At 46.4% G+C, this 27,500-nt stretch overlaps 2 protein-coding genes and 25 non-coding genes across 27 annotated transcripts; 18 read left to right on the top strand and 9 right to left on the bottom strand.

The window, feature by feature from the left end:
- Window positions 1–649: 649 nt before the first annotated feature.
- LOC149095001 (5S ribosomal RNA) lies at window positions 650–768 on the bottom strand. Its single transcript, XR_016205290.1, has one exon. It is a non-coding gene; the product is annotated as a 5S ribosomal RNA (ribosomal RNA).
- A 450-nt stretch (window positions 769–1,218) lies between these two features.
- Window positions 1,219–1,410, top strand: LOC149095002 (U2 spliceosomal RNA). Its single transcript, XR_016205238.1, has one exon. It is a non-coding gene; the product is annotated as a U2 spliceosomal RNA (small nuclear RNA).
- A 227-nt stretch (window positions 1,411–1,637) lies between these two features.
- Window positions 1,638–1,801, top strand: LOC149095003 (U1 spliceosomal RNA). Its single transcript, XR_016205284.1, has one exon. It is a non-coding gene; the product is annotated as a U1 spliceosomal RNA (small nuclear RNA).
- Window positions 1,802–2,691: 890 nt separating this feature from the next.
- LOC149095004 (5S ribosomal RNA) lies at window positions 2,692–2,810 on the bottom strand. The gene has a single exon (XR_016205291.1). It is a non-coding gene; the product is annotated as a 5S ribosomal RNA (ribosomal RNA).
- Window positions 2,811–3,260: 450 nt separating this feature from the next.
- On the top strand, window positions 3,261–3,452 carry LOC149095005 (U2 spliceosomal RNA). Its single transcript, XR_016205239.1, has one exon. It is a non-coding gene; the product is annotated as a U2 spliceosomal RNA (small nuclear RNA).
- Window positions 3,453–3,679: 227 nt separating this feature from the next.
- LOC149095006 (U1 spliceosomal RNA) lies at window positions 3,680–3,843 on the top strand. The gene has a single exon (XR_016205295.1). It is a non-coding gene; the product is annotated as a U1 spliceosomal RNA (small nuclear RNA).
- An 890-nt stretch (window positions 3,844–4,733) lies between these two features.
- LOC149095007 (5S ribosomal RNA) lies at window positions 4,734–4,852 on the bottom strand. The gene has a single exon (XR_016205292.1). It is a non-coding gene; the product is annotated as a 5S ribosomal RNA (ribosomal RNA).
- Window positions 4,853–5,302: 450 nt separating this feature from the next.
- Window positions 5,303–5,494, top strand: LOC149095008 (U2 spliceosomal RNA). The gene has a single exon (XR_016205240.1). It is a non-coding gene; the product is annotated as a U2 spliceosomal RNA (small nuclear RNA).
- A 227-nt stretch (window positions 5,495–5,721) lies between these two features.
- On the top strand, window positions 5,722–5,885 carry LOC149095009 (U1 spliceosomal RNA). Its single transcript, XR_016205306.1, has one exon. It is a non-coding gene; the product is annotated as a U1 spliceosomal RNA (small nuclear RNA).
- Window positions 5,886–6,775: 890 nt separating this feature from the next.
- LOC149095010 (5S ribosomal RNA) lies at window positions 6,776–6,894 on the bottom strand. Its single transcript, XR_016205293.1, has one exon. It is a non-coding gene; the product is annotated as a 5S ribosomal RNA (ribosomal RNA).
- Window positions 6,895–7,344: 450 nt separating this feature from the next.
- LOC149095011 (U2 spliceosomal RNA) lies at window positions 7,345–7,536 on the top strand. The gene has a single exon (XR_016205241.1). It is a non-coding gene; the product is annotated as a U2 spliceosomal RNA (small nuclear RNA).
- A 227-nt stretch (window positions 7,537–7,763) lies between these two features.
- On the top strand, window positions 7,764–7,927 carry LOC149095012 (U1 spliceosomal RNA). Its single transcript, XR_016205235.1, has one exon. It is a non-coding gene; the product is annotated as a U1 spliceosomal RNA (small nuclear RNA).
- Window positions 7,928–8,817: 890 nt separating this feature from the next.
- Window positions 8,818–8,936, bottom strand: LOC149095013 (5S ribosomal RNA). The gene has a single exon (XR_016205294.1). It is a non-coding gene; the product is annotated as a 5S ribosomal RNA (ribosomal RNA).
- A 533-nt stretch (window positions 8,937–9,469) lies between these two features.
- LOC149095014 (uncharacterized) lies at window positions 9,470–11,248 on the top strand. Its single transcript, XM_089281968.1, has one exon. It carries the CDS (start codon window positions 9,470–9,472, stop codon window positions 11,246–11,248), a length of 1,779 nt encoding a protein of 592 aa, XP_089138094.1.
- A 3,898-nt stretch (window positions 11,249–15,146) lies between these two features.
- Window positions 15,147–15,342, top strand: LOC149095015 (U2 spliceosomal RNA). The gene has a single exon (XR_016205260.1). It is a non-coding gene; the product is annotated as a U2 spliceosomal RNA (small nuclear RNA).
- A 227-nt stretch (window positions 15,343–15,569) lies between these two features.
- Window positions 15,570–15,733, top strand: LOC149095016 (U1 spliceosomal RNA). The gene has a single exon (XR_016205246.1). It is a non-coding gene; the product is annotated as a U1 spliceosomal RNA (small nuclear RNA).
- An 890-nt stretch (window positions 15,734–16,623) lies between these two features.
- Window positions 16,624–16,742, bottom strand: LOC149095017 (5S ribosomal RNA). The gene has a single exon (XR_016205296.1). It is a non-coding gene; the product is annotated as a 5S ribosomal RNA (ribosomal RNA).
- A 450-nt stretch (window positions 16,743–17,192) lies between these two features.
- Window positions 17,193–17,384, top strand: LOC149095018 (U2 spliceosomal RNA). Its single transcript, XR_016205242.1, has one exon. It is a non-coding gene; the product is annotated as a U2 spliceosomal RNA (small nuclear RNA).
- Window positions 17,385–17,611: 227 nt separating this feature from the next.
- On the top strand, window positions 17,612–17,775 carry LOC149095019 (U1 spliceosomal RNA). The gene has a single exon (XR_016205257.1). It is a non-coding gene; the product is annotated as a U1 spliceosomal RNA (small nuclear RNA).
- Window positions 17,776–18,665: 890 nt separating this feature from the next.
- LOC149095020 (5S ribosomal RNA) lies at window positions 18,666–18,784 on the bottom strand. Its single transcript, XR_016205297.1, has one exon. It is a non-coding gene; the product is annotated as a 5S ribosomal RNA (ribosomal RNA).
- Window positions 18,785–19,234: 450 nt separating this feature from the next.
- Window positions 19,235–19,426, top strand: LOC149095021 (U2 spliceosomal RNA). The gene has a single exon (XR_016205243.1). It is a non-coding gene; the product is annotated as a U2 spliceosomal RNA (small nuclear RNA).
- A 227-nt stretch (window positions 19,427–19,653) lies between these two features.
- Window positions 19,654–19,817, top strand: LOC149095022 (U1 spliceosomal RNA). Its single transcript, XR_016205266.1, has one exon. It is a non-coding gene; the product is annotated as a U1 spliceosomal RNA (small nuclear RNA).
- An 890-nt stretch (window positions 19,818–20,707) lies between these two features.
- On the bottom strand, window positions 20,708–20,826 carry LOC149095023 (5S ribosomal RNA). The gene has a single exon (XR_016205298.1). It is a non-coding gene; the product is annotated as a 5S ribosomal RNA (ribosomal RNA).
- Window positions 20,827–21,276: 450 nt separating this feature from the next.
- LOC149095024 (U2 spliceosomal RNA) lies at window positions 21,277–21,468 on the top strand. Its single transcript, XR_016205244.1, has one exon. It is a non-coding gene; the product is annotated as a U2 spliceosomal RNA (small nuclear RNA).
- A 227-nt stretch (window positions 21,469–21,695) lies between these two features.
- LOC149095025 (U1 spliceosomal RNA) lies at window positions 21,696–21,859 on the top strand. The gene has a single exon (XR_016205267.1). It is a non-coding gene; the product is annotated as a U1 spliceosomal RNA (small nuclear RNA).
- Window positions 21,860–22,749: 890 nt separating this feature from the next.
- On the bottom strand, window positions 22,750–22,868 carry LOC149095026 (5S ribosomal RNA). The gene has a single exon (XR_016205299.1). It is a non-coding gene; the product is annotated as a 5S ribosomal RNA (ribosomal RNA).
- Window positions 22,869–23,401: 533 nt separating this feature from the next.
- LOC149095027 (uncharacterized) lies at window positions 23,402–25,180 on the top strand. Its single transcript, XM_089281966.1, has one exon. It carries the CDS (start codon window positions 23,402–23,404, stop codon window positions 25,178–25,180), a length of 1,779 nt encoding a protein of 592 aa, XP_089138092.1.
- Window positions 25,181–27,500: the final 2,320 nt, after the last annotated feature.

Below are 27,500 nucleotides of genomic sequence, written 5' to 3' on the forward strand. Positions count from 1 at the left end.
TCGGCAGGCGGTCAATCATTGACTCGATCCCCGCCAAGTTTGTCCTCGAAGTAACGTTCGTCGACTTACAGTATGGAAAGAGCAAAGGACAAGGAAAGTAACAGGAGAAGTGCTGGCCAAACCGTGAGTTGATTTCTACCTTACGATTGTTGTGTTGGTGGTTCGTTGACTAAACTAGACAACGGTCCGAGCCTCCGTCATTCTCCAAGTCAAGTCATGAATAGAATTGTTTTGACGGCTCGAATTCGTGTCGACCGTTAATATGCAACGGCTCGCGTGTGTTGTTTGCTTTGCCGTTGTTGATCGGGCGCATTTCTTTGGGAATTGGCGTAGTTTTCCGCACTTTTAGCTGCTTGAAAACCGTTCGGCAAGGCAGAATATCATTTTGCTTCGAATTATTTGATGTCACACACGCCAATTTGATGTCATAAATAACCGTTTCGCACGCGAACGTTAGCGCGCGAGACTTCGATTCTAATTTATCCCGCGATCATTTTAAGGGTACTTTTCATGTTTTCTAGCTATCTTTTGAGTCTCCTGAAATGTGTAAAAAGTTATTTGTGCTTTCCAGCCACTGGAATAGCCAAAGGTTGTAGTAAAAGAAAGAAAAAATGAACATATGCAAAATAAAACGGCCGAGAAAATGAAAAGTCTACAACACGGGGTATTCCCAGGCGGTCACCCATCCAAGTACTAACCCCGCCCGACAGGGCTTAACTTCGGTGATCGGACGAGAACCGGTGCTTTCCCTGTGGTATGGTCGTAGACAAGAGAAAGGGGTGAAAATTTAGTCTTTTAAACGAGCCACCAAAGCAAAAGCAAAGCAATAATAGCAACCAGCAATCTTTTAGCAGGCATTTCTTGACTTCTCTGCAAGTTGTATGCACGTGGAGAGCGAATGTTGATAACGTAGCCGTTTTTTTTTCTGCCTGTGTCTGTAGCGCTATCTTAGTAACGGAGTCATTACGGGTCTTTAACATGTTGCCTCGTTTTGGAGGGCAAAAAGGTGTTTGATCTCACTCACCCCTGGAGGCACGTTATCAACTTTGCTGCTGATTTTTGTGGACTTGTGTTGTAGAACAAGTGCGTCTACGACGGCAACTTGCTCCATGGCGTCGGCCTACAGTCGGCTCCAGGCCCCTCGGCGACAGCATATTGACCACCATATCTCAAAGGGGGAAACCCTGGACCACCCTCCTAGGGAAGGGAAGGTCCGGTATCGCTTCTCGGCCTTTTGGCTAAGATCAAGTGTAGTATCTGTTCTTATCAGCTTAATATCTGATACGCTGCTCATTGAGCAGCTCATATATTAAACTGATTTTTGGAACTGGGCTGTGGAAAAGAGGCTTGCCTCGTCCCAGCCACGGGTTGCCTCGGTATAGCACTACCTCCGAGTGCGGCCCACTTCCCCTCGGGGAAGAAACCTTCATTCAATCAAAGAAAGAAATCAAAGAAAGCCTCCTCCTGACACTAATGTCTGGCGTTTTTCTCTGTCGACAGGCACAGACTGAGGAGGGAAGCTACTCTAGAGCCGCCTAGAAGTGAGGCTGGAGGTTCTAGCACGCCCGCAAAGCACTACCACAAGGATATAGAGGTAAGGAGGTTTGCCTTTGACGGCCCCCGCGTCAAGAATTTTCATACTTACCTGACGCGGGAGGTACTGTGATCAAGGAGGCAGTCCTCTCAAGGCGAGGCCCTTTCATTGCACTTCGATCGGGTTGACCCTTGCGATTACCCCAAATGTGGGTAACTCGAGCGTATAATTTCTGGTAGTGGGGGCCTGCGTTCGCGCTCGCCCCCGAAAAAGTGCAAGTGTTGGCCCTGTGAATGGTGGATGGTTAATGATTGACGCTTTGCTTTGTTCGTCAGTTGGCCGGGCCGGGCTGGACGACTGGGCACAGTGAACAACGAAGGAACGTGTCAAGCAAGCAAGCCAAGGATTTCCAGCTGCAACTGAAAAGGCGAGTGCGCTGGAACTCGTGTTGTCATGCATCTATGTTGTACTGAACTGAAGAAGGTGGCTTTTCCGATTTGCGTTTGTTTCGGCAGGCGGTCAATCATTGACTCGATCCCCGCCAAGTTTGTCCTCGAAGTAACGTTCGTCGACTTACAGTATGGAAAGAGCAAAGGACAAGGAAAGTAACAGGAGAAGTGCTGGCCAAACCGTGAGTTGATTTCTACCTTACGATTGTTGTGTTGGTGGTTCGTTGACTAAACTAGACAACGGTCCGAGCCTCCGTCATTCTCCAAGTCAAGTCATGAATAGAATTGTTTTGACGGCTCGAATTCGTGTCGACCGTTAATATGCAACGGCTCGCGTGTGTTGTTTGCTTTGCCGTTGTTGATCGGGCGCATTTCTTTGGGAATTGGCGTAGTTTTCCGCACTTTTAGCTGCTTGAAAACCGTTCGGCAAGGCAGAATATCATTTTGCTTCGAATTATTTGATGTCACACACGCCAATTTGATGTCATAAATAACCGTTTCGCACGCGAACGTTAGCGCGCGAGACTTCGATTCTAATTTATCCCGCGATCATTTTAAGGGTACTTTTCATGTTTTCTAGCTATCTTTTGAGTCTCCTGAAATGTGTAAAAAGTTATTTGTGCTTTCCAGCCACTGGAATAGCCAAAGGTTGTAGTAAAAGAAAGAAAAAATGAACATATGCAAAATAAAACGGCCGAGAAAATGAAAAGTCTACAACACGGGGTATTCCCAGGCGGTCACCCATCCAAGTACTAACCCCGCCCGACAGGGCTTAACTTCGGTGATCGGACGAGAACCGGTGCTTTCCCTGTGGTATGGTCGTAGACAAGAGAAAGGGGTGAAAATTTAGTCTTTTAAACGAGCCACCAAAGCAAAAGCAAAGCAATAATAGCAACCAGCAATCTTTTAGCAGGCATTTCTTGACTTCTCTGCAAGTTGTATGCACGTGGAGAGCGAATGTTGATAACGTAGCCGTTTTTTTTTCTGCCTGTGTCTGTAGCGCTATCTTAGTAACGGAGTCATTACGGGTCTTTAACATGTTGCCTCGTTTTGGAGGGCAAAAAGGTGTTTGATCTCACTCACCCCTGGAGGCACGTTATCAACTTTGCTGCTGATTTTTGTGGACTTGTGTTGTAGAACAAGTGCGTCTACGACGGCAACTTGCTCCATGGCGTCGGCCTACAGTCGGCTCCAGGCCCCTCGGCGACAGCATATTGACCACCATATCTCAAAGGGGGAAACCCTGGACCACCCTCCTAGGGAAGGGAAGGTCCGGTATCGCTTCTCGGCCTTTTGGCTAAGATCAAGTGTAGTATCTGTTCTTATCAGCTTAATATCTGATACGCTGCTCATTGAGCAGCTCATATATTAAACTGATTTTTGGAACTGGGCTGTGGAAAAGAGGCTTGCCTCGTCCCAGCCACGGGTTGCCTCGGTATAGCACTACCTCCGAGTGCGGCCCACTTCCCCTCGGGGAAGAAACCTTCATTCAATCAAAGAAAGAAATCAAAGAAAGCCTCCTCCTGACACTAATGTCTGGCGTTTTTCTCTGTCGACAGGCACAGACTGAGGAGGGAAGCTACTCTAGAGCCGCCTAGAAGTGAGGCTGGAGGTTCTAGCACGCCCGCAAAGCACTACCACAAGGATATAGAGGTAAGGAGGTTTGCCTTTGACGGCCCCCGCGTCAAGAATTTTCATACTTACCTGACGCGGGAGGTACTGTGATCAAGGAGGCAGTCCTCTCAAGGCGAGGCCCTTTCATTGCACTTCGATCGGGTTGACCCTTGCGATTACCCCAAATGTGGGTAACTCGAGCGTATAATTTCTGGTAGTGGGGGCCTGCGTTCGCGCTCGCCCCCGAAAAAGTGCAAGTGTTGGCCCTGTGAATGGTGGATGGTTAATGATTGACGCTTTGCTTTGTTCGTCAGTTGGCCGGGCCGGGCTGGACGACTGGGCACAGTGAACAACGAAGGAACGTGTCAAGCAAGCAAGCCAAGGATTTCCAGCTGCAACTGAAAAGGCGAGTGCGCTGGAACTCGTGTTGTCATGCATCTATGTTGTACTGAACTGAAGAAGGTGGCTTTTCCGATTTGCGTTTGTTTCGGCAGGCGGTCAATCATTGACTCGATCCCCGCCAAGTTTGTCCTCGAAGTAACGTTCGTCGACTTACAGTATGGAAAGAGCAAAGGACAAGGAAAGTAACAGGAGAAGTGCTGGCCAAACCGTGAGTTGATTTCTACCTTACGATTGTTGTGTTGGTGGTTCGTTGACTAAACTAGACAACGGTCCGAGCCTCCGTCATTCTCCAAGTCAAGTCATGAATAGAATTGTTTTGACGGCTCGAATTCGTGTCGACCGTTAATATGCAACGGCTCGCGTGTGTTGTTTGCTTTGCCGTTGTTGATCGGGCGCATTTCTTTGGGAATTGGCGTAGTTTTCCGCACTTTTAGCTGCTTGAAAACCGTTCGGCAAGGCAGAATATCATTTTGCTTCGAATTATTTGATGTCACACACGCCAATTTGATGTCATAAATAACCGTTTCGCACGCGAACGTTAGCGCGCGAGACTTCGATTCTAATTTATCCCGCGATCATTTTAAGGGTACTTTTCATGTTTTCTAGCTATCTTTTGAGTCTCCTGAAATGTGTAAAAAGTTATTTGTGCTTTCCAGCCACTGGAATAGCCAAAGGTTGTAGTAAAAGAAAGAAAAAATGAACATATGCAAAATAAAACGGCCGAGAAAATGAAAAGTCTACAACACGGGGTATTCCCAGGCGGTCACCCATCCAAGTACTAACCCCGCCCGACAGGGCTTAACTTCGGTGATCGGACGAGAACCGGTGCTTTCCCTGTGGTATGGTCGTAGACAAGAGAAAGGGGTGAAAATTTAGTCTTTTAAACGAGCCACCAAAGCAAAAGCAAAGCAATAATAGCAACCAGCAATCTTTTAGCAGGCATTTCTTGACTTCTCTGCAAGTTGTATGCACGTGGAGAGCGAATGTTGATAACGTAGCCGTTTTTTTTTCTGCCTGTGTCTGTAGCGCTATCTTAGTAACGGAGTCATTACGGGTCTTTAACATGTTGCCTCGTTTTGGAGGGCAAAAAGGTGTTTGATCTCACTCACCCCTGGAGGCACGTTATCAACTTTGCTGCTGATTTTTGTGGACTTGTGTTGTAGAACAAGTGCGTCTACGACGGCAACTTGCTCCATGGCGTCGGCCTACAGTCGGCTCCAGGCCCCTCGGCGACAGCATATTGACCACCATATCTCAAAGGGGGAAACCCTGGACCACCCTCCTAGGGAAGGGAAGGTCCGGTATCGCTTCTCGGCCTTTTGGCTAAGATCAAGTGTAGTATCTGTTCTTATCAGCTTAATATCTGATACGCTGCTCATTGAGCAGCTCATATATTAAACTGATTTTTGGAACTGGGCTGTGGAAAAGAGGCTTGCCTCGTCCCAGCCACGGGTTGCCTCGGTATAGCACTACCTCCGAGTGCGGCCCACTTCCCCTCGGGGAAGAAACCTTCATTCAATCAAAGAAAGAAATCAAAGAAAGCCTCCTCCTGACACTAATGTCTGGCGTTTTTCTCTGTCGACAGGCACAGACTGAGGAGGGAAGCTACTCTAGAGCCGCCTAGAAGTGAGGCTGGAGGTTCTAGCACGCCCGCAAAGCACTACCACAAGGATATAGAGGTAAGGAGGTTTGCCTTTGACGGCCCCCGCGTCAAGAATTTTCATACTTACCTGACGCGGGAGGTACTGTGATCAAGGAGGCAGTCCTCTCAAGGCGAGGCCCTTTCATTGCACTTCGATCGGGTTGACCCTTGCGATTACCCCAAATGTGGGTAACTCGAGCGTATAATTTCTGGTAGTGGGGGCCTGCGTTCGCGCTCGCCCCCGAAAAAGTGCAAGTGTTGGCCCTGTGAATGGTGGATGGTTAATGATTGACGCTTTGCTTTGTTCGTCAGTTGGCCGGGCCGGGCTGGACGACTGGGCACAGTGAACAACGAAGGAACGTGTCAAGCAAGCAAGCCAAGGATTTCCAGCTGCAACTGAAAAGGCGAGTGCGCTGGAACTCGTGTTGTCATGCATCTATGTTGTACTGAACTGAAGAAGGTGGCTTTTCCGATTTGCGTTTGTTTCGGCAGGCGGTCAATCATTGACTCGATCCCCGCCAAGTTTGTCCTCGAAGTAACGTTCGTCGACTTACAGTATGGAAAGAGCAAAGGACAAGGAAAGTAACAGGAGAAGTGCTGGCCAAACCGTGAGTTGATTTCTACCTTACGATTGTTGTGTTGGTGGTTCGTTGACTAAACTAGACAACGGTCCGAGCCTCCGTCATTCTCCAAGTCAAGTCATGAATAGAATTGTTTTGACGGCTCGAATTCGTGTCGACCGTTAATATGCAACGGCTCGCGTGTGTTGTTTGCTTTGCCGTTGTTGATCGGGCGCATTTCTTTGGGAATTGGCGTAGTTTTCCGCACTTTTAGCTGCTTGAAAACCGTTCGGCAAGGCAGAATATCATTTTGCTTCGAATTATTTGATGTCACACACGCCAATTTGATGTCATAAATAACCGTTTCGCACGCGAACGTTAGCGCGCGAGACTTCGATTCTAATTTATCCCGCGATCATTTTAAGGGTACTTTTCATGTTTTCTAGCTATCTTTTGAGTCTCCTGAAATGTGTAAAAAGTTATTTGTGCTTTCCAGCCACTGGAATAGCCAAAGGTTGTAGTAAAAGAAAGAAAAAATGAACATATGCAAAATAAAACGGCCGAGAAAATGAAAAGTCTACAACACGGGGTATTCCCAGGCGGTCACCCATCCAAGTACTAACCCCGCCCGACAGGGCTTAACTTCGGTGATCGGACGAGAACCGGTGCTTTCCCTGTGGTATGGTCGTAGACAAGAGAAAGGGGTGAAAATTTAGTCTTTTAAACGAGCCACCAAAGCAAAAGCAAAGCAATAATAGCAACCAGCAATCTTTTAGCAGGCATTTCTTGACTTCTCTGCAAGTTGTATGCACGTGGAGAGCGAATGTTGATAACGTAGCCGTTTTTTTTTCTGCCTGTGTCTGTAGCGCTATCTTAGTAACGGAGTCATTACGGGTCTTTAACATGTTGCCTCGTTTTGGAGGGCAAAAAGGTGTTTGATCTCACTCACCCCTGGAGGCACGTTATCAACTTTGCTGCTGATTTTTGTGGACTTGTGTTGTAGAACAAGTGCGTCTACGACGGCAACTTGCTCCATGGCGTCGGCCTACAGTCGGCTCCAGGCCCCTCGGCGACAGCATATTGACCACCATATCTCAAAGGGGGAAACCCTGGACCACCCTCCTAGGGAAGGGAAGGTCCGGTATCGCTTCTCGGCCTTTTGGCTAAGATCAAGTGTAGTATCTGTTCTTATCAGCTTAATATCTGATACGCTGCTCATTGAGCAGCTCATATATTAAACTGATTTTTGGAACTGGGCTGTGGAAAAGAGGCTTGCCTCGTCCCAGCCACGGGTTGCCTCGGTATAGCACTACCTCCGAGTGCGGCCCACTTCCCCTCGGGGAAGAAACCTTCATTCAATCAAAGAAAGAAATCAAAGAAAGCCTCCTCCTGACACTAATGTCTGGCGTTTTTCTCTGTCGACAGGCACAGACTGAGGAGGGAAGCTACTCTAGAGCCGCCTAGAAGTGAGGCTGGAGGTTCTAGCACGCCCGCAAAGCACTACCACAAGGATATAGAGGTAAGGAGGTTTGCCTTTGACGGCCCCCGCGTCAAGAATTTTCATACTTACCTGACGCGGGAGGTACTGTGATCAAGGAGGCAGTCCTCTCAAGGCGAGGCCCTTTCATTGCACTTCGATCGGGTTGACCCTTGCGATTACCCCAAATGTGGGTAACTCGAGCGTATAATTTCTGGTAGTGGGGGCCTGCGTTCGCGCTCGCCCCCGAAAAAGTGCAAGTGTTGGCCCTGTGAATGGTGGATGGTTAATGATTGACGCTTTGCTTTGTTCGTCAGTTGGCCGGGCCGGGCTGGACGACTGGGCACAGTGAACAACGAAGGAACGTGTCAAGCAAGCAAGCCAAGGATTTCCAGCTGCAACTGAAAAGGCGAGTGCGCTGGAACTCGTGTTGTCATGCATCTATGTTGTACTGAACTGAAGAAGGTGGCTTTTCCGATTTGCGTTTGTTTCGGCAGGCGGTCAATCATTGACTCGATCCCCGCCAAGTTTGTCCTCGAAGTAACGTTCGTCGACTTACAGTATGGAAAGAGCAAAGGACAAGGAAAGTAACAGGAGAAGTGCTGGCCAAACCGTGAGTTGATTTCTACCTTACGATTGTTGTGTTGGTGGTTCGTTGACTAAACTAGACAACGGTCCGAGCCTCCGTCATTCTCCAAGTCAAGTCATGAATAGAATTGTTTTGACGGCTCGAATTCGTGTCGACCGTTAATATGCAACGGCTCGCGTGTGTTGTTTGCTTTGCCGTTGTTGATCGGGCGCATTTCTTTGGGAATTGGCGTAGTTTTCCGCACTTTTAGCTGCTTGAAAACCGTTCGGCAAGGCAGAATATCATTTTGCTTCGAATTATTTGATGTCACACACGCCAATTTGATGTCATAAATAACCGTTTCGCACGCGAACGTTAGCGCGCGAGACTTCGATTCTAATTTATCCCGCGATCATTTTAAGGGTACTTTTCATGTTTTCTAGCTATCTTTTGAGTCTCCTGAAATGTGTAAAAAGTTATTTGTGCTTTCCAGCCACTGGAATAGCCAAAGGTTGTAGTAAAAGAAAGAAAAAATGAACATATGCAAAATAAAACGGCCGAGAAAATGAAAAGTCTACAACACGGGGTATTCCCAGGCGGTCACCCATCCAAGTACTAACCCCGCCCGACAGGGCTTAACTTCGGTGATCGGACGAGAACCGGTGCTTTCCCTGTGGTATGGTCGTAGACAAGAGAAAGGGGTGAAAATTTAGTCTTTTAAACGAGCCACCAAAGCAAAAGCAAAGCAATAATAGCAACCAGCAATCTTTTAGCAGGCATTTCTTGACTTCTCTGCAAGTTGTATGCACGTGGAGAGCGAATGTTGATAACGTAGCCGTTTTTTTTTCTGCCTGTGTCTGTAGCGCTATCTTAGTAACGGAGTCATTACGGGTCTTTAACATGTTGCCTCGTTTTGGAGGGCAAAAAGGTGTTTGATCTCACTCACCCCTGGAGGCACGTTATCAACTTTGCTGCTGATTTTTGTGGACTTGTGTTGTAGAACAAGTGCGTCTACGACGGCAACTTGCTCCATGGCGTCGGCCTACAGTCGGCTCCAGGCCCCTCGGCGACAGCATATTGACCACCATATCTCAAAGGGGGAAACCCTGGACCACCCTCCTAGGGAAGGGAAGGTCCGGTATCGCTTCTCGGCCTTTTGGCTGCGATCCTGTTGTGGGATTGTTTCGGGCATTTTTTAGTTTTGCCATCCCATATATGTAAAAATGGAAAATGACAAAGATTGTGGTACGGTGAGTTGTGAAGTTTTGAATATGGAAATATGCGATAATGTTGATATCCCAAGTGTACGTTGTGTTGATGCTGTCCCTGGAGAGAATACTGTTGGTGCTGTCCCTGGAGAGAATGCTGTTGTTCCTGGTGAAAATGTGGTCCCTGGTGGAAATGTTGTTGACGTCTCTTCTGACGCTTTATCTGCTAATGCGAATGTTGAAGCAATGAACGTTCCTCGCGCTGATTCTGTACTTCAGCCTGAAAATTTAGATGCTGGGGCTCGCAATTGTGCCGTTGTAGATGGGGAAACTTACGCTTCTAGAGCGGCGAGAACGACTGGTTCTGCTGACAACGCCCCGCAATCATGGCGTCGTTCGTTTGTTAATGACATGCCGAAACGCCCTCGATCCGCACTGTTCACACCTTCACGTTTTACATCTGCTCGTTCAGTTTTCGATGCCCTTAACTCCGCAAACGTTGACGCCGCTGAAATTCAGTGCTTACAGCGAAAAATGAACGGTGAAGTGGTGGTCACTTTCAAATCTCCTGCCGCCAAAGAAAAATTCCTAAGCCTGAATTCTATCACGATCAATAATGAAAGTTACGCTATTCAAGATATCGACAGGCCTCTTACATTCTTGACTATTTACGACGCTCCTTTTGAACTGAGTGATTGGGCTATAATAAAGCGCCTCGCTCCTTTCTGCGAGGTTATTCATTATCGCCGTGGTAAATTTGATTACGCACCTAATATCTACAATGGTTTACGTCATTATCGCGTCCGGATTGTCAAGCCCGTCCCTAACTTTCTCCGTTTTGGTAAATATCAAGTCTTTGTAAAGTATGCTGGTCAGCCGCTTACCTGCCGTAAATGTAATTTGCCTGGCCATTTTAGTAATGCTTGCGACCACAAGGTGTGTTTCAACTGTGAGAACATTGGTCACGAAGCGAACCGTTGTCCAGCCCCGCCTCTATGTCACTTCTGCAAAGAGGATGGCCATCTTAGTAGCCATTGTAGGTACTCGTGGGTCTCTCCTGTTGTCTACGGTGAGCCCACAGATGAATCTGCTCCAGTGAACGTTGATGACGACGATGACGATGACGCCTCTGATGTTAGCGACGCTTCCTATAAGACCCACTCTGGCGATTCTTTTGCATGGGCGGACGAGTCCGATTTGTCCGACGCCTATGTCGATGTTGTAGAAGACCTCCCTTTAGCCGCAGCTCTGCCTTCTAAGACCCATCCACCTCCTGCTGATGCCGCTGAACCATCTGTTACCGCTACCGCTACTCCATCTGCTGGTCCATCGATTTCTGTGCCTTCATCTGCCGCTGAAACCCCTGTTCTGTTTACACCATCCGAATCACTGCCAAATGCTCAACCTGTCAACGTTCAACCTGCTAACTCTTCACCTGCTGCTAATCCTCCATCTGGTCAATCACAACATGTTCTAGATTCTCAGGGTCTCATCAAACCTGATGTCATCGTCATCGATACTCCGTCAAATCCTCCTCCCGCCAATTCTTCCACTAGTTCTGCCCGTCCTCGAATCTCTCGCCGTACTCCCGCTCCAGTCCCTGAAGCTCTGGCAGCGGCTGCTCTTCGCAAACCTACCTCTCCTTCCCTAGTTGCTGGCAAACCACGTTCCTCTGCTCCCCCTTCGTCGCCGATGGAGGCGTCCTCTGACTTAAAACGCAAGGCCCAGACCCAGACTGATGCTGTCCCTAAGGAGAAACGTAAACAAAAGAAAGGCAGGAAACATAAAGAGTAATTTTGTTATGTTCCTCTTTTAAGTCCTTTTTCTGAGATACTTTCAAAGTCCTAACTATTAATGCGAGGGGTTTGGGGAATCCCCTTAATAATAATCTCCTCTTCGATCTTATTGAAAAATCCGACTGCGACATTTGTTTTCTTCAAGAAACGCTAGTCAGCTCTGAGGCAAACATCAGGGCCCTTTCCCGTAGATGGTTGGGGCGTAGTTTTTGGTCCCCCGCAATTGGAAAGCAAGGCGGTGTTGCCATTTTAATTTCCCCTAAATGCTCCGATGAAATTGTATCTTGGAAAAAGGACTCTAATGGGCGATTAATTAGTCTTTTGGTCAGGATTGATGGTGTCGATATTAATTTTGTTAATATTTATGCTCCCACCAATCTTACTGATCGAAAATCTTTTTATGAATCTCTTCATGAATTTTTTATTCCCGCCTCTGCTCTTGTGATCGGGGGCGATTTTAATTGTTATGACAACGCGCTCGATAAATTCGGAGGTAATGTTTCTATCGGCAACGAATGTAGCTCTTTGAAATCTGATTTTATTTTGGTTGATGCGTGGCGTAAATTACATCCCCGCGCGCGCGAATTCACTTGGTTTAATCATGACTATTCAATTGCCAGCCGTTTGGACAAGTTCTTTGTTTCCAAAGACTTGTTTACATCCGACTGTCAATGTGAAATCTCACCTTGCCCGCTTTCCGATCACGACTTCGTTTCTTTTGTTTTCCAAATCCCTGATGCTATTAAACGTGGCCCAGGGGTATGGAAATTTAATAATTCGCTTCTTGACGATAAAAGTTTTTGCGATAATATTCGTAGTTTAATTCAAAGTCACGTTTCTTATTTCGCTTCTTTTGCCTCTCCTCAAGATTGGTGGGAGTTCTTGAAAGTTTCCATCAAGGAGGAATCGATTTCTTTTTCCCGCCAAAAACGGCGTCAATTATGTCGTGATCGTGTTTTTCTAACGAATAAATTAATCGGTCTTCGTCAACGCTTGGTTGACGGTGACAATTCTGTTGTTGACTTAATTCATGACGTTGAATGCCGTCTAAAGGCCATTTATATTAAGGAAACTGAAGGAATTTTAATTCGTAGTCGCGCTGAATGGCTTGAAGACGGTGAGCGTCCTACTCGCTATTTTTTCCAACTACAATCGTCTAACGCTCAAAAAAGCCACATGTCATCGATCTATGACTCGTCCGGCGCCGAAGTTTCTTCTCAAGAAGAGATTGAGCAAGCACATGTTGATTTCTATTCCTCCTTGTTTTCTGAAGAACCCATTGATTTGAATTTCCAAAACGATCTTTTGTCTTCTCTTTCTCGCCAGCTTTCGCCTGATCAATCGTCATTGTGCGAAGGTGCAATGACAATTGATGAAATTTCTTTTGCTATTAAAAACATGAATACAAACAAATCTCCCGGGCCCGACGGTCTAACCGTTGAATTCTATCGAAAGTTCTGGGATGTTCTATCGCCTCATTTAATTCTTGTTTATAATGCGTGTTTTGAAGCTGGCGAGATGTGTGACTCCATGAAAACGAGTAATACTCGCGTGATTTTTAAAAAAGGTGATCGGAAATCTCTTAAAAATTGGAGGCCGATTTCCCTCCTCAACGTTGATTATAAAATTTGCTCTAAAGCTATTTCTGTTCGTCTTTCTAAAGTTCTCCAATTCATTGTCGATCCTGACCAAACATGTTCTGTTCCCGGGCGGAAAATTCCTTCAAATCTTCACGCTCTCAGAGACATTTTAGATTACATAGACCGTACTGGTGAAACTGGCATTTTAGTAAGTCTCGACCAGGAGAAGGCCTTCGATCGTGTTAACCGTACCTTTTTACAGAATCTTTTAATTCGTTTTGGCTTTGGTCCTTCTTTTTGCAATTGGATCAATACTTTTTATAATGGTGCTAACATGCGTGTGATTGTTAATGAATGGCTTACGAAGCCGATTCCTTTATCTCGCGGGGTCCGCCAGGGGGATTCCCTTTCTCCGATGTTGTATATTCTTTGCGTTGAAACTCTTGCGTGCAAAATTCGTTCGTGCGCTGAAATCGAAGGCTTTCTCCTGCCTGGTGCTAGAGGTTCCCAATATAAAGTAGGGGTTTACGCTGATGACACGACTAGTCTAGTTAAATCCGTTCGTTCTCTTGAGATTCTTTTCAAAGTCATTCAAATTTATGAGCGGGGATCTGGGGCTAAACTCAACGTTTCCAAAACGGAGGCCATGTGGTTGGGTGCGTGGCGCTCACGCACTGATCAACCATTTGGCCTCACGTGGGTGTCAAAAATGAAAATCTTGGGAGTGGTCTTCGGACAAAATCCTGAATCCGACAATTGGCAGCCTAAACTGAAAAAGTTAGAAAATCATCTTAATTTATGGAAATCTCGTTCTTTATCTTTAGTTGGTAAATCTTTAATTGTTAATACGTTAGGTATTAGTAAATTGTTATATCTTGCTACTATTCTTTCTGTTCCTAAATGGGTTGTTACTGAAGTCAATAACTTAATCTGGCCTTTCCTTTGGGGGTGTCGTATTGAAACTGTAAGTCGACAGTCGTGTCATCAGTCTTTTTTAAGGGGGGGGTTAGGTATAATTAATTTTAAGGTTAAAGCAGATGCGTTAAAACTAGCTTCTATTATTTCTAATTGTACCAGTGCCGATTCAAAGTCTTTTTATCTTATTAAGTATTTTTTCGGTGCTAAGTTATCCTCTTTTCGATCGGAGTGGAGTTTTCTTCGGGATAACTCCTCCCCGAGCGCACAATTTTTGACGCCTTTTTACTCGAATTGCCTTTCCGTTTTAGACAGTCTTCGCAAGATTTTGTCTTGCCAAGACTGGCTTGATTTTGTTTTTACCTCGAAGAAATGTTATTCTACCCTTCTTATGGAAAAATCGTCCTCGCCTGTAATTCATCGTTATTGGGTTTCTTTCTTGTCTATCGGTTTTGACTTGGATCGGCATTGGTCTCTTGTCCGTGATGGTTTTTCTGAGAATTTTAAAAATGATCTATTGTGGCTGATTATTCTGCGAGCGGTCAAAGTTCGTGACTCCATGAAGAACTGGGGTTATATCAACTCTGACCGCTGCGCATCCTGCCCTCGAAAAGAAACAATCGATCATTGTTTCCTTAATTGTGCTCGCGTGAAGTCTGTTTGGACACACTTCACGCCTATTTTGTCTTCTCTTCTTGGTGTGACTTTTCTACCTAATTGTCTTTTTGTTTTCTTCTTTCAATGGCCACGCGTGGATCCTAGAAATGCACGCTTGGCCAGATTTGTCATCAAAACCGTTCTTTACGGAATTTGGAAATTTCGTAACAAATCTACCTTTCATAATGGAAACGAAGACTCCCGCGCTATTATTCGTTATATTAAAACTGATATCCGTAAACGAATTTCTTTGGATCATTTCCGATTGTCCAATTCGAACTTTGCGTCCGCCTGGGAGTCTTCACTCTGTGTTATTTCTGATTCCTCCTATCGCATTTTCTTATAATGTCTACATATTCACAATCCGTGCGCGGACTGCTTCGGTCGTTCCCTGCTCACAGGCTCCTTTGTTGGGGATTTTGGTTGGCCTCCTCAGAGACCCCCTTAGGGGATTGTGTTGCGGGGTCGATGCAGGAGCTAACTCCGGATTTTGGATATTGTATATAGTGTAAATAGTTAGATCTAACGTTATTCTAGATAAATTATAGTCGTTCTCCTTAATTATGATCGCTTTAGCTTAGTATATACGTATCAACATAATGGACAATGAATATTTAACGAACACTTCCGAATACTTCCGATCATTCCCGAACATTTTTTTTTGTAATATCTTAGTAATTATTTTTGATACATAGCTATATGTGAGGGGCCAAGCCCACGTGCCTTGCACTTTTTAACTTGTACATAAGTAGTTTATTGAGAATAAACTCATTTCAAAACTTAAAATCTGTTCTTATCAGCTTAATATCTGATACGCTGCTCATTGAGCAGCTCATATATTAAACTGATTTTTGGAACTGGGCTGTGGAAAAGAGGCTTGCCTCGTCCCAGCCACGGGTTGCCTCGGTATAGCACTACCTCCGAGTGCGGCCCACTTCCCCTCGGGGAAGAAACCTTCATTCAATCAAAGAAAGAAATCAAAGAAAGCCTCCTCCTGACACTAATGTCTGGCGTTTTTCTCTGTCGACAGGCACAGACTGAGGAGGGAAGCTACTCTAGAGCCGCCTAGAAGTGAGGCTGGAGGTTCTAGCACGCCCGCAAAGCACTACCACAAGGATATAGAGGTAAGGAGGTTTGCCTTTGACGGCCCCCGCGTCAAGAATTTTCATACTTACCTGACGCGGGAGGTACTGTGATCAAGGAGGCAGTCCTCTCAAGGCGAGGCCCTTTCATTGCACTTCGATCGGGTTGACCCTTGCGATTACCCCAAATGTGGGTAACTCGAGCGTATAATTTCTGGTAGTGGGGGCCTGCGTTCGCGCTCGCCCCCGAAAAAGTGCAAGTGTTGGCCCTGTGAATGGTGGATGGTTAATGATTGACGCTTTGCTTTGTTCGTCAGTTGGCCGGGCCGGGCTGGACGACTGGGCACAGTGAACAACGAAGGAACGTGTCAAGCAAGCAAGCCAAGGATTTCCAGCTGCAACTGAAAAGGCGAGTGCGCTGGAACTCGTGTTGTCATGCATCTATGTTGTACTGAACTGAAGAAGGTGGCTTTTCCGATTTGCGTTTGTTTCGGCAGGCGGTCAATCATTGACTCGATCCCCGCCAAGTTTGTCCTCGAAGTAACGTTCGTCGACTTACAGTATGGAAAGAGCAAAGGACAAGGAAAGTAACAGGAGAAGTGCTGGCCAAACCGTGAGTTGATTTCTACCTTACGATTGTTGTGTTGGTGGTTCGTTGACTAAACTAGACAACGGTCCGAGCCTCCGTCATTCTCCAAGTCAAGTCATGAATAGAATTGTTTTGACGGCTCGAATTCGTGTCGACCGTTAATATGCAACGGCTCGCGTGTGTTGTTTGCTTTGCCGTTGTTGATCGGGCGCATTTCTTTGGGAATTGGCGTAGTTTTCCGCACTTTTAGCTGCTTGAAAACCGTTCGGCAAGGCAGAATATCATTTTGCTTCGAATTATTTGATGTCACACACGCCAATTTGATGTCATAAATAACCGTTTCGCACGCGAACGTTAGCGCGCGAGACTTCGATTCTAATTTATCCCGCGATCATTTTAAGGGTACTTTTCATGTTTTCTAGCTATCTTTTGAGTCTCCTGAAATGTGTAAAAAGTTATTTGTGCTTTCCAGCCACTGGAATAGCCAAAGGTTGTAGTAAAAGAAAGAAAAAATGAACATATGCAAAATAAAACGGCCGAGAAAATGAAAAGTCTACAACACGGGGTATTCCCAGGCGGTCACCCATCCAAGTACTAACCCCGCCCGACAGGGCTTAACTTCGGTGATCGGACGAGAACCGGTGCTTTCCCTGTGGTATGGTCGTAGACAAGAGAAAGGGGTGAAAATTTAGTCTTTTAAACGAGCCACCAAAGCAAAAGCAAAGCAATAATAGCAACCAGCAATCTTTTAGCAGGCATTTCTTGACTTCTCTGCAAGTTGTATGCACGTGGAGAGCGAATGTTGATAACGTAGCCGTTTTTTTTTCTGCCTGTGTCTGTAGCGCTATCTTAGTAACGGAGTCATTACGGGTCTTTAACATGTTGCCTCGTTTTGGAGGGCAAAAAGGTGTTTGATCTCACTCACCCCTGGAGGCACGTTATCAACTTTGCTGCTGATTTTTGTGGACTTGTGTTGTAGAACAAGTGCGTCTACGACGGCAACTTGCTCCATGGCGTCGGCCTACAGTCGGCTCCAGGCCCCTCGGCGACAGCATATTGACCACCATATCTCAAAGGGGGAAACCCTGGACCACCCTCCTAGGGAAGGGAAGGTCCGGTATCGCTTCTCGGCCTTTTGGCTAAGATCAAGTGTAGTATCTGTTCTTATCAGCTTAATATCTGATACGCTGCTCATTGAGCAGCTCATATATTAAACTGATTTTTGGAACTGGGCTGTGGAAAAGAGGCTTGCCTCGTCCCAGCCACGGGTTGCCTCGGTATAGCACTACCTCCGAGTGCGGCCCACTTCCCCTCGGGGAAGAAACCTTCATTCAATCAAAGAAAGAAATCAAAGAAAGCCTCCTCCTGACACTAATGTCTGGCGTTTTTCTCTGTCGACAGGCACAGACTGAGGAGGGAAGCTACTCTAGAGCCGCCTAGAAGTGAGGCTGGAGGTTCTAGCACGCCCGCAAAGCACTACCACAAGGATATAGAGGTAAGGAGGTTTGCCTTTGACGGCCCCCGCGTCAAGAATTTTCATACTTACCTGACGCGGGAGGTACTGTGATCAAGGAGGCAGTCCTCTCAAGGCGAGGCCCTTTCATTGCACTTCGATCGGGTTGACCCTTGCGATTACCCCAAATGTGGGTAACTCGAGCGTATAATTTCTGGTAGTGGGGGCCTGCGTTCGCGCTCGCCCCCGAAAAAGTGCAAGTGTTGGCCCTGTGAATGGTGGATGGTTAATGATTGACGCTTTGCTTTGTTCGTCAGTTGGCCGGGCCGGGCTGGACGACTGGGCACAGTGAACAACGAAGGAACGTGTCAAGCAAGCAAGCCAAGGATTTCCAGCTGCAACTGAAAAGGCGAGTGCGCTGGAACTCGTGTTGTCATGCATCTATGTTGTACTGAACTGAAGAAGGTGGCTTTTCCGATTTGCGTTTGTTTCGGCAGGCGGTCAATCATTGACTCGATCCCCGCCAAGTTTGTCCTCGAAGTAACGTTCGTCGACTTACAGTATGGAAAGAGCAAAGGACAAGGAAAGTAACAGGAGAAGTGCTGGCCAAACCGTGAGTTGATTTCTACCTTACGATTGTTGTGTTGGTGGTTCGTTGACTAAACTAGACAACGGTCCGAGCCTCCGTCATTCTCCAAGTCAAGTCATGAATAGAATTGTTTTGACGGCTCGAATTCGTGTCGACCGTTAATATGCAACGGCTCGCGTGTGTTGTTTGCTTTGCCGTTGTTGATCGGGCGCATTTCTTTGGGAATTGGCGTAGTTTTCCGCACTTTTAGCTGCTTGAAAACCGTTCGGCAAGGCAGAATATCATTTTGCTTCGAATTATTTGATGTCACACACGCCAATTTGATGTCATAAATAACCGTTTCGCACGCGAACGTTAGCGCGCGAGACTTCGATTCTAATTTATCCCGCGATCATTTTAAGGGTACTTTTCATGTTTTCTAGCTATCTTTTGAGTCTCCTGAAATGTGTAAAAAGTTATTTGTGCTTTCCAGCCACTGGAATAGCCAAAGGTTGTAGTAAAAGAAAGAAAAAATGAACATATGCAAAATAAAACGGCCGAGAAAATGAAAAGTCTACAACACGGGGTATTCCCAGGCGGTCACCCATCCAAGTACTAACCCCGCCCGACAGGGCTTAACTTCGGTGATCGGACGAGAACCGGTGCTTTCCCTGTGGTATGGTCGTAGACAAGAGAAAGGGGTGAAAATTTAGTCTTTTAAACGAGCCACCAAAGCAAAAGCAAAGCAATAATAGCAACCAGCAATCTTTTAGCAGGCATTTCTTGACTTCTCTGCAAGTTGTATGCACGTGGAGAGCGAATGTTGATAACGTAGCCGTTTTTTTTTCTGCCTGTGTCTGTAGCGCTATCTTAGTAACGGAGTCATTACGGGTCTTTAACATGTTGCCTCGTTTTGGAGGGCAAAAAGGTGTTTGATCTCACTCACCCCTGGAGGCACGTTATCAACTTTGCTGCTGATTTTTGTGGACTTGTGTTGTAGAACAAGTGCGTCTACGACGGCAACTTGCTCCATGGCGTCGGCCTACAGTCGGCTCCAGGCCCCTCGGCGACAGCATATTGACCACCATATCTCAAAGGGGGAAACCCTGGACCACCCTCCTAGGGAAGGGAAGGTCCGGTATCGCTTCTCGGCCTTTTGGCTAAGATCAAGTGTAGTATCTGTTCTTATCAGCTTAATATCTGATACGCTGCTCATTGAGCAGCTCATATATTAAACTGATTTTTGGAACTGGGCTGTGGAAAAGAGGCTTGCCTCGTCCCAGCCACGGGTTGCCTCGGTATAGCACTACCTCCGAGTGCGGCCCACTTCCCCTCGGGGAAGAAACCTTCATTCAATCAAAGAAAGAAATCAAAGAAAGCCTCCTCCTGACACTAATGTCTGGCGTTTTTCTCTGTCGACAGGCACAGACTGAGGAGGGAAGCTACTCTAGAGCCGCCTAGAAGTGAGGCTGGAGGTTCTAGCACGCCCGCAAAGCACTACCACAAGGATATAGAGGTAAGGAGGTTTGCCTTTGACGGCCCCCGCGTCAAGAATTTTCATACTTACCTGACGCGGGAGGTACTGTGATCAAGGAGGCAGTCCTCTCAAGGCGAGGCCCTTTCATTGCACTTCGATCGGGTTGACCCTTGCGATTACCCCAAATGTGGGTAACTCGAGCGTATAATTTCTGGTAGTGGGGGCCTGCGTTCGCGCTCGCCCCCGAAAAAGTGCAAGTGTTGGCCCTGTGAATGGTGGATGGTTAATGATTGACGCTTTGCTTTGTTCGTCAGTTGGCCGGGCCGGGCTGGACGACTGGGCACAGTGAACAACGAAGGAACGTGTCAAGCAAGCAAGCCAAGGATTTCCAGCTGCAACTGAAAAGGCGAGTGCGCTGGAACTCGTGTTGTCATGCATCTATGTTGTACTGAACTGAAGAAGGTGGCTTTTCCGATTTGCGTTTGTTTCGGCAGGCGGTCAATCATTGACTCGATCCCCGCCAAGTTTGTCCTCGAAGTAACGTTCGTCGACTTACAGTATGGAAAGAGCAAAGGACAAGGAAAGTAACAGGAGAAGTGCTGGCCAAACCGTGAGTTGATTTCTACCTTACGATTGTTGTGTTGGTGGTTCGTTGACTAAACTAGACAACGGTCCGAGCCTCCGTCATTCTCCAAGTCAAGTCATGAATAGAATTGTTTTGACGGCTCGAATTCGTGTCGACCGTTAATATGCAACGGCTCGCGTGTGTTGTTTGCTTTGCCGTTGTTGATCGGGCGCATTTCTTTGGGAATTGGCGTAGTTTTCCGCACTTTTAGCTGCTTGAAAACCGTTCGGCAAGGCAGAATATCATTTTGCTTCGAATTATTTGATGTCACACACGCCAATTTGATGTCATAAATAACCGTTTCGCACGCGAACGTTAGCGCGCGAGACTTCGATTCTAATTTATCCCGCGATCATTTTAAGGGTACTTTTCATGTTTTCTAGCTATCTTTTGAGTCTCCTGAAATGTGTAAAAAGTTATTTGTGCTTTCCAGCCACTGGAATAGCCAAAGGTTGTAGTAAAAGAAAGAAAAAATGAACATATGCAAAATAAAACGGCCGAGAAAATGAAAAGTCTACAACACGGGGTATTCCCAGGCGGTCACCCATCCAAGTACTAACCCCGCCCGACAGGGCTTAACTTCGGTGATCGGACGAGAACCGGTGCTTTCCCTGTGGTATGGTCGTAGACAAGAGAAAGGGGTGAAAATTTAGTCTTTTAAACGAGCCACCAAAGCAAAAGCAAAGCAATAATAGCAACCAGCAATCTTTTAGCAGGCATTTCTTGACTTCTCTGCAAGTTGTATGCACGTGGAGAGCGAATGTTGATAACGTAGCCGTTTTTTTTTCTGCCTGTGTCTGTAGCGCTATCTTAGTAACGGAGTCATTACGGGTCTTTAACATGTTGCCTCGTTTTGGAGGGCAAAAAGGTGTTTGATCTCACTCACCCCTGGAGGCACGTTATCAACTTTGCTGCTGATTTTTGTGGACTTGTGTTGTAGAACAAGTGCGTCTACGACGGCAACTTGCTCCATGGCGTCGGCCTACAGTCGGCTCCAGGCCCCTCGGCGACAGCATATTGACCACCATATCTCAAAGGGGGAAACCCTGGACCACCCTCCTAGGGAAGGGAAGGTCCGGTATCGCTTCTCGGCCTTTTGGCTAAGATCAAGTGTAGTATCTGTTCTTATCAGCTTAATATCTGATACGCTGCTCATTGAGCAGCTCATATATTAAACTGATTTTTGGAACTGGGCTGTGGAAAAGAGGCTTGCCTCGTCCCAGCCACGGGTTGCCTCGGTATAGCACTACCTCCGAGTGCGGCCCACTTCCCCTCGGGGAAGAAACCTTCATTCAATCAAAGAAAGAAATCAAAGAAAGCCTCCTCCTGACACTAATGTCTGGCGTTTTTCTCTGTCGACAGGCACAGACTGAGGAGGGAAGCTACTCTAGAGCCGCCTAGAAGTGAGGCTGGAGGTTCTAGCACGCCCGCAAAGCACTACCACAAGGATATAGAGGTAAGGAGGTTTGCCTTTGACGGCCCCCGCGTCAAGAATTTTCATACTTACCTGACGCGGGAGGTACTGTGATCAAGGAGGCAGTCCTCTCAAGGCGAGGCCCTTTCATTGCACTTCGATCGGGTTGACCCTTGCGATTACCCCAAATGTGGGTAACTCGAGCGTATAATTTCTGGTAGTGGGGGCCTGCGTTCGCGCTCGCCCCCGAAAAAGTGCAAGTGTTGGCCCTGTGAATGGTGGATGGTTAATGATTGACGCTTTGCTTTGTTCGTCAGTTGGCCGGGCCGGGCTGGACGACTGGGCACAGTGAACAACGAAGGAACGTGTCAAGCAAGCAAGCCAAGGATTTCCAGCTGCAACTGAAAAGGCGAGTGCGCTGGAACTCGTGTTGTCATGCATCTATGTCGTACTGAACTGAAGAAGGTGGCTTTTCCGATTTGCGTTTGTTTCGGCAGGCGGTCAATCATTGACTCGATCCCCGCCAAGTTTGTCCTCGAAGTAACGTTCGTCGACTTACAGTATGGAAAGAGCAAAGGACAAGGAAAGTAACAGGAGAAGTGCTGGCCAAACCGTGAGTTGATTTCTACCTTACGATTGTTGTGTTGGTGGTTCGTTGACTAAACTAGACAACGGTCCGAGCCTCCGTCATTCTCCAAGTCAAGTCATGAATAGAATTGTTTTGACGGCTCGAATTCGTGTCGACCGTTAATATGCAACGGCTCGCGTGTGTTGTTTGCTTTGCCGTTGTTGATCGGGCGCATTTCTTTGGGAATTGGCGTAGTTTTCCGCACTTTTAGCTGCTTGAAAACCGTTCGGCAAGGCAGAATATCATTTTGCTTCGAATTATTTGATGTCACACACGCCAATTTGATGTCATAAATAACCGTTTCGCACGCGAACGTTAGCGCGCGAGACTTCGATTCTAATTTATCCCGCGATCATTTTAAGGGTACTTTTCATGTTTTCTAGCTATCTTTTGAGTCTCCTGAAATGTGTAAAAAGTTATTTGTGCTTTCCAGCCACTGGAATAGCCAAAGGTTGTAGTAAAAGAAAGAAAAAATGAACATATGCAAAATAAAACGGCCGAGAAAATGAAAAGTCTACAACACGGGGTATTCCCAGGCGGTCACCCATCCAAGTACTAACCCCGCCCGACAGGGCTTAACTTCGGTGATCGGACGAGAACCGGTGCTTTCCCTGTGGTATGGTCGTAGACAAGAGAAAGGGGTGAAAATTTAGTCTTTTAAACGAGCCACCAAAGCAAAAGCAAAGCAATAATAGCAACCAGCAATCTTTTAGCAGGCATTTCTTGACTTCTCTGCAAGTTGTATGCACGTGGAGAGCGAATGTTGATAACGTAGCCGTTTTTTTTTCTGCCTGTGTCTGTAGCGCTATCTTAGTAACGGAGTCATTACGGGTCTTTAACATGTTGCCTCGTTTTGGAGGGCAAAAAGGTGTTTGATCTCACTCACCCCTGGAGGCACGTTATCAACTTTGCTGCTGATTTTTGTGGACTTGTGTTGTAGAACAAGTGCGTCTACGACGGCAACTTGCTCCATGGCGTCGGCCTACAGTCGGCTCCAGGCCCCTCGGCGACAGCATATTGACCACCATATCTCAAAGGGGGAAACCCTGGACCACCCTCCTAGGGAAGGGAAGGTCCGGTATCGCTTCTCGGCCTTTTGGCTGCGATCCTGTTGTGGGATTGTTTCGGGCATTTTTTAGTTTTGCCATCCCATATATGTAAAAATGGAAAATGACAAAGATTGTGGTACGGTGAGTTGTGAAGTTTTGAATATGGAAATATGCGATAATGTTGATATCCCAAGTGTACGTTGTGTTGATGCTGTCCCTGGAGAGAATACTGTTGGTGCTGTCCCTGGAGAGAATGCTGTTGTTCCTGGTGAAAATGTGGTCCCTGGTGGAAATGTTGTTGACGTCTCTTCTGACGCTTTATCTGCTAATGCGAATGTTGAAGCAATGAACGTTCCTCGCGCTGATTCTGTACTTCAGCCTGAAAATTTAGATGCTGGGGCTCGCAATTGTGCCGTTGTAGATGGGGAAACTTACGCTTCTAGAGCGGCGAGAACGACTGGTTCTGCTGACAACGCCCCGCAATCATGGCGTCGTTCGTTTGTTAATGACATGCCGAAACGCCCTCGATCCGCACTGTTCACACCTTCACGTTTTACATCTGCTCGTTCAGTTTTCGATGCCCTTAACTCCGCAAACGTTGACGCCGCTGAAATTCAGTGCTTACAGCGAAAAATGAACGGTGAAGTGGTGGTCACTTTCAAATCTCCTGCCGCCAAAGAAAAATTCCTAAGCCTGAATTCTATCACGATCAATAATGAAAGTTACGCTATTCAAGATATCGACAGGCCTCTTACATTCTTGACTATTTACGACGCTCCTTTTGAACTGAGTGATTGGGCTATAATAAAGCGCCTCGCTCCTTTCTGCGAGGTTATTCATTATCGCCGTGGTAAATTTGATTACGCACCTAATATCTACAATGGTTTACGTCATTATCGCGTCCGGATTGTCAAGCCCGTCCCTAACTTTCTCCGTTTTGGTAAATATCAAGTCTTTGTAAAGTATGCTGGTCAGCCGCTTACCTGCCGTAAATGTAATTTGCCTGGCCATTTTAGTAATGCTTGCGACCACAAGGTGTGTTTCAACTGTGAGAACATTGGTCACGAAGCGAACCGTTGTCCAGCCCCGCCTCTATGTCACTTCTGCAAAGAGGATGGCCATCTTAGTAGCCATTGTAGGTACTCGTGGGTCTCTCCTGTTGTCTACGGTGAGCCCACAGATGAATCTGCTCCAGTGAACGTTGATGACGACGATGACGATGACGCCTCTGATGTTAGCGACGCTTCCTATAAGACCCACTCTGGCGATTCTTTTGCATGGGCGGACGAGTCCGATTTGTCCGACGCCTATGTCGATGTTGTAGAAGACCTCCCTTTAGCCGCAGCTCTGCCTTCTAAGACCCATCCACCTCCTGCTGATGCCGCTGAACCATCTGTTACCGCTACCGCTACTCCATCTGCTGGTCCATCGATTTCTGTGCCTTCATCTGCCGCTGAAACCCCTGTTCTGTTTACACCATCCGAATCACTGCCAAATGCTCAACCTGTCAACGTTCAACCTGCTAACTCTTCACCTGCTGCTAATCCTCCATCTGGTCAATCACAACATGTTCTAGATTCTCAGGGTCTCATCAAACCTGATGTCATCGTCATCGATACTCCGTCAAATCCTCCTCCCGCCAATTCTTCCACTAGTTCTGCCCGTCCTCGAATCTCTCGCCGTACTCCCGCTCCAGTCCCTGAAGCTCTGGCAGCGGCTGCTCTTCGCAAACCTACCTCTCCTTCCCTAGTTGCTGGCAAACCACGTTCCTCTGCTCCCCCTTCGTCGCCGATGGAGGCGTCCTCTGACTTAAAACGCAAGGCCCAGACCCAGACTGATGCTGTCCCTAAGGAGAAACGTAAACAAAAGAAAGGCAGGAAACATAAAGAGTAATTTTGTTATGTTCCTCTTTTAAGTCCTTTTTCTGAGATACTTTCAAAGTCCTAACTATTAATGCGAGGGGTTTGGGGAATCCCCTTAATAATAATCTCCTCTTCGATCTTATTGAAAAATCCGACTGCGACATTTGTTTTCTTCAAGAAACGCTAGTCAGCTCTGAGGCAAACATCAGGGCCCTTTCCCGTAGATGGTTGGGGCGTAGTTTTTGGTCCCCCGCAATTGGAAAGCAAGGCGGTGTTGCCATTTTAATTTCCCCTAAATGCTCCGATGAAATTGTATCTTGGAAAAAGGACTCTAATGGGCGATTAATTAGTCTTTTGGTCAGGATTGATGGTGTCGATATTAATTTTGTTAATATTTATGCTCCCACCAATCTTACTGATCGAAAATCTTTTTATGAATCTCTTCATGAATTTTTTATTCCCGCCTCTGCTCTTGTGATCGGGGGCGATTTTAATTGTTATGACAACGCGCTCGATAAATTCGGAGGTAATGTTTCTATCGGCAACGAATGTAGCTCTTTGAAATCTGATTTTATTTTGGTTGATGCGTGGCGTAAATTACATCCCCGCGCGCGCGAATTCACTTGGTTTAATCATGACTATTCAATTGCCAGCCGTTTGGACAAGTTCTTTGTTTCCAAAGACTTGTTTACATCCGACTGTCAATGTGAAATCTCACCTTGCCCGCTTTCCGATCACGACTTCGTTTCTTTTGTTTTCCAAATCCCTGATGCTATTAAACGTGGCCCAGGGGTATGGAAATTTAATAATTCGCTTCTTGACGATAAAAGTTTTTGCGATAATATTCGTAGTTTAATTCAAAGTCACGTTTCTTATTTCGCTTCTTTTGCCTCTCCTCAAGATTGGTGGGAGTTCTTGAAAGTTTCCATCAAGGAGGAATCGATTTCTTTTTCCCGCCAAAAACGGCGTCAATTATGTCGTGATCGTGTTTTTCTAACGAATAAATTAATCGGTCTTCGTCAACGCTTGGTTGACGGTGACAATTCTGTTGTTGACTTAATTCATGACGTTGAATGCCGTCTAAAGGCCATTTATATTAAGGAAACTGAAGGAATTTTAATTCGTAGTCGCGCTGAATGGCTTGAAGACGGTGAGCGTCCTACTCGCTATTTTTTCCAACTACAATCGTCTAACGCTCAAAAAAGCCACATGTCATCGATCTATGACTCGTCCGGCGCCGAAGTTTCTTCTCAAGAAGAGATTGAGCAAGCACATGTTGATTTCTATTCCTCCTTGTTTTCTGAAGAACCCATTGATTTGAATTTCCAAAACGATCTTTTGTCTTCTCTTTCTCGCCAGCTTTCGCCTGATCAATCGTCATTGTGCGAAGGTGCAATGACAATTGATGAAATTTCTTTTGCTATTAAAAACATGAATACAAACAAATCTCCCGGGCCCGACGGTCTAACCGTTGAATTCTATCGAAAGTTCTGGGATGTTCTATCGCCTCATTTAATTCTTGTTTATAATGCGTGTTTTGAAGCTGGCGAGATGTGTGACTCCATGAAAACGAGTAATACTCGCGTGATTTTTAAAAAAGGTGATCGGAAATCTCTTAAAAATTGGAGGCCGATTTCCCTCCTCAACGTTGATTATAAAATTTGCTCTAAAGCTATTTCTGTTCGTCTTTCTAAAGTTCTCCAATTCATTGTCGATCCTGACCAAACATGTTCTGTTCCCGGGCGGAAAATTCCTTCAAATCTTCACGCTCTCAGAGACATTTTAGATTACATAGACCGTACTGGTGAAACTGGCATTTTAGTAAGTCTCGACCAGGAGAAGGCCTTCGATCGTGTTAACCGTACCTTTTTACAGAATCTTTTAATTCGTTTTGGCTTTGGTCCTTCTTTTTGCAATTGGATCAATACTTTTTATAATGGTGCTAACATGCGTGTGATTGTTAATGAATGGCTTACGAAGCCGATTCCTTTATCTCGCGGGGTCCGCCAGGGGGATTCCCTTTCTCCGATGTTGTATATTCTTTGCGTTGAAACTCTTGCGTGCAAAATTCGTTCGTGCGCTGAAATCGAAGGCTTTCTCCTGCCTGGTGCTAGAGGTTCCCAATATAAAGTAGGGGTTTACGCTGATGACACGACTAGTCTAGTTAAATCCGTTCGTTCTCTTGAGATTCTTTTCAAAGTCATTCAAATTTATGAGCGGGGATCTGGGGCTAAACTCAACGTTTCCAAAACGGAGGCCATGTGGTTGGGTGCGTGGCGCTCACGCACTGATCAACCATTTGGCCTCACGTGGGTGTCAAAAATGAAAATCTTGGGAGTGGTCTTCGGACA

Source organism: Orbicella faveolata, unplaced genomic scaffold (genome assembly GCF_042242905.1).
Source record: "Orbicella faveolata isolate gen_17 unplaced genomic scaffold, um_ofav_v1 contig_7, whole genome shotgun sequence".
NCBI classification, from domain to species: Eukaryota; Metazoa; Cnidaria; class Anthozoa; order Scleractinia; family Merulinidae; genus Orbicella; species Orbicella faveolata.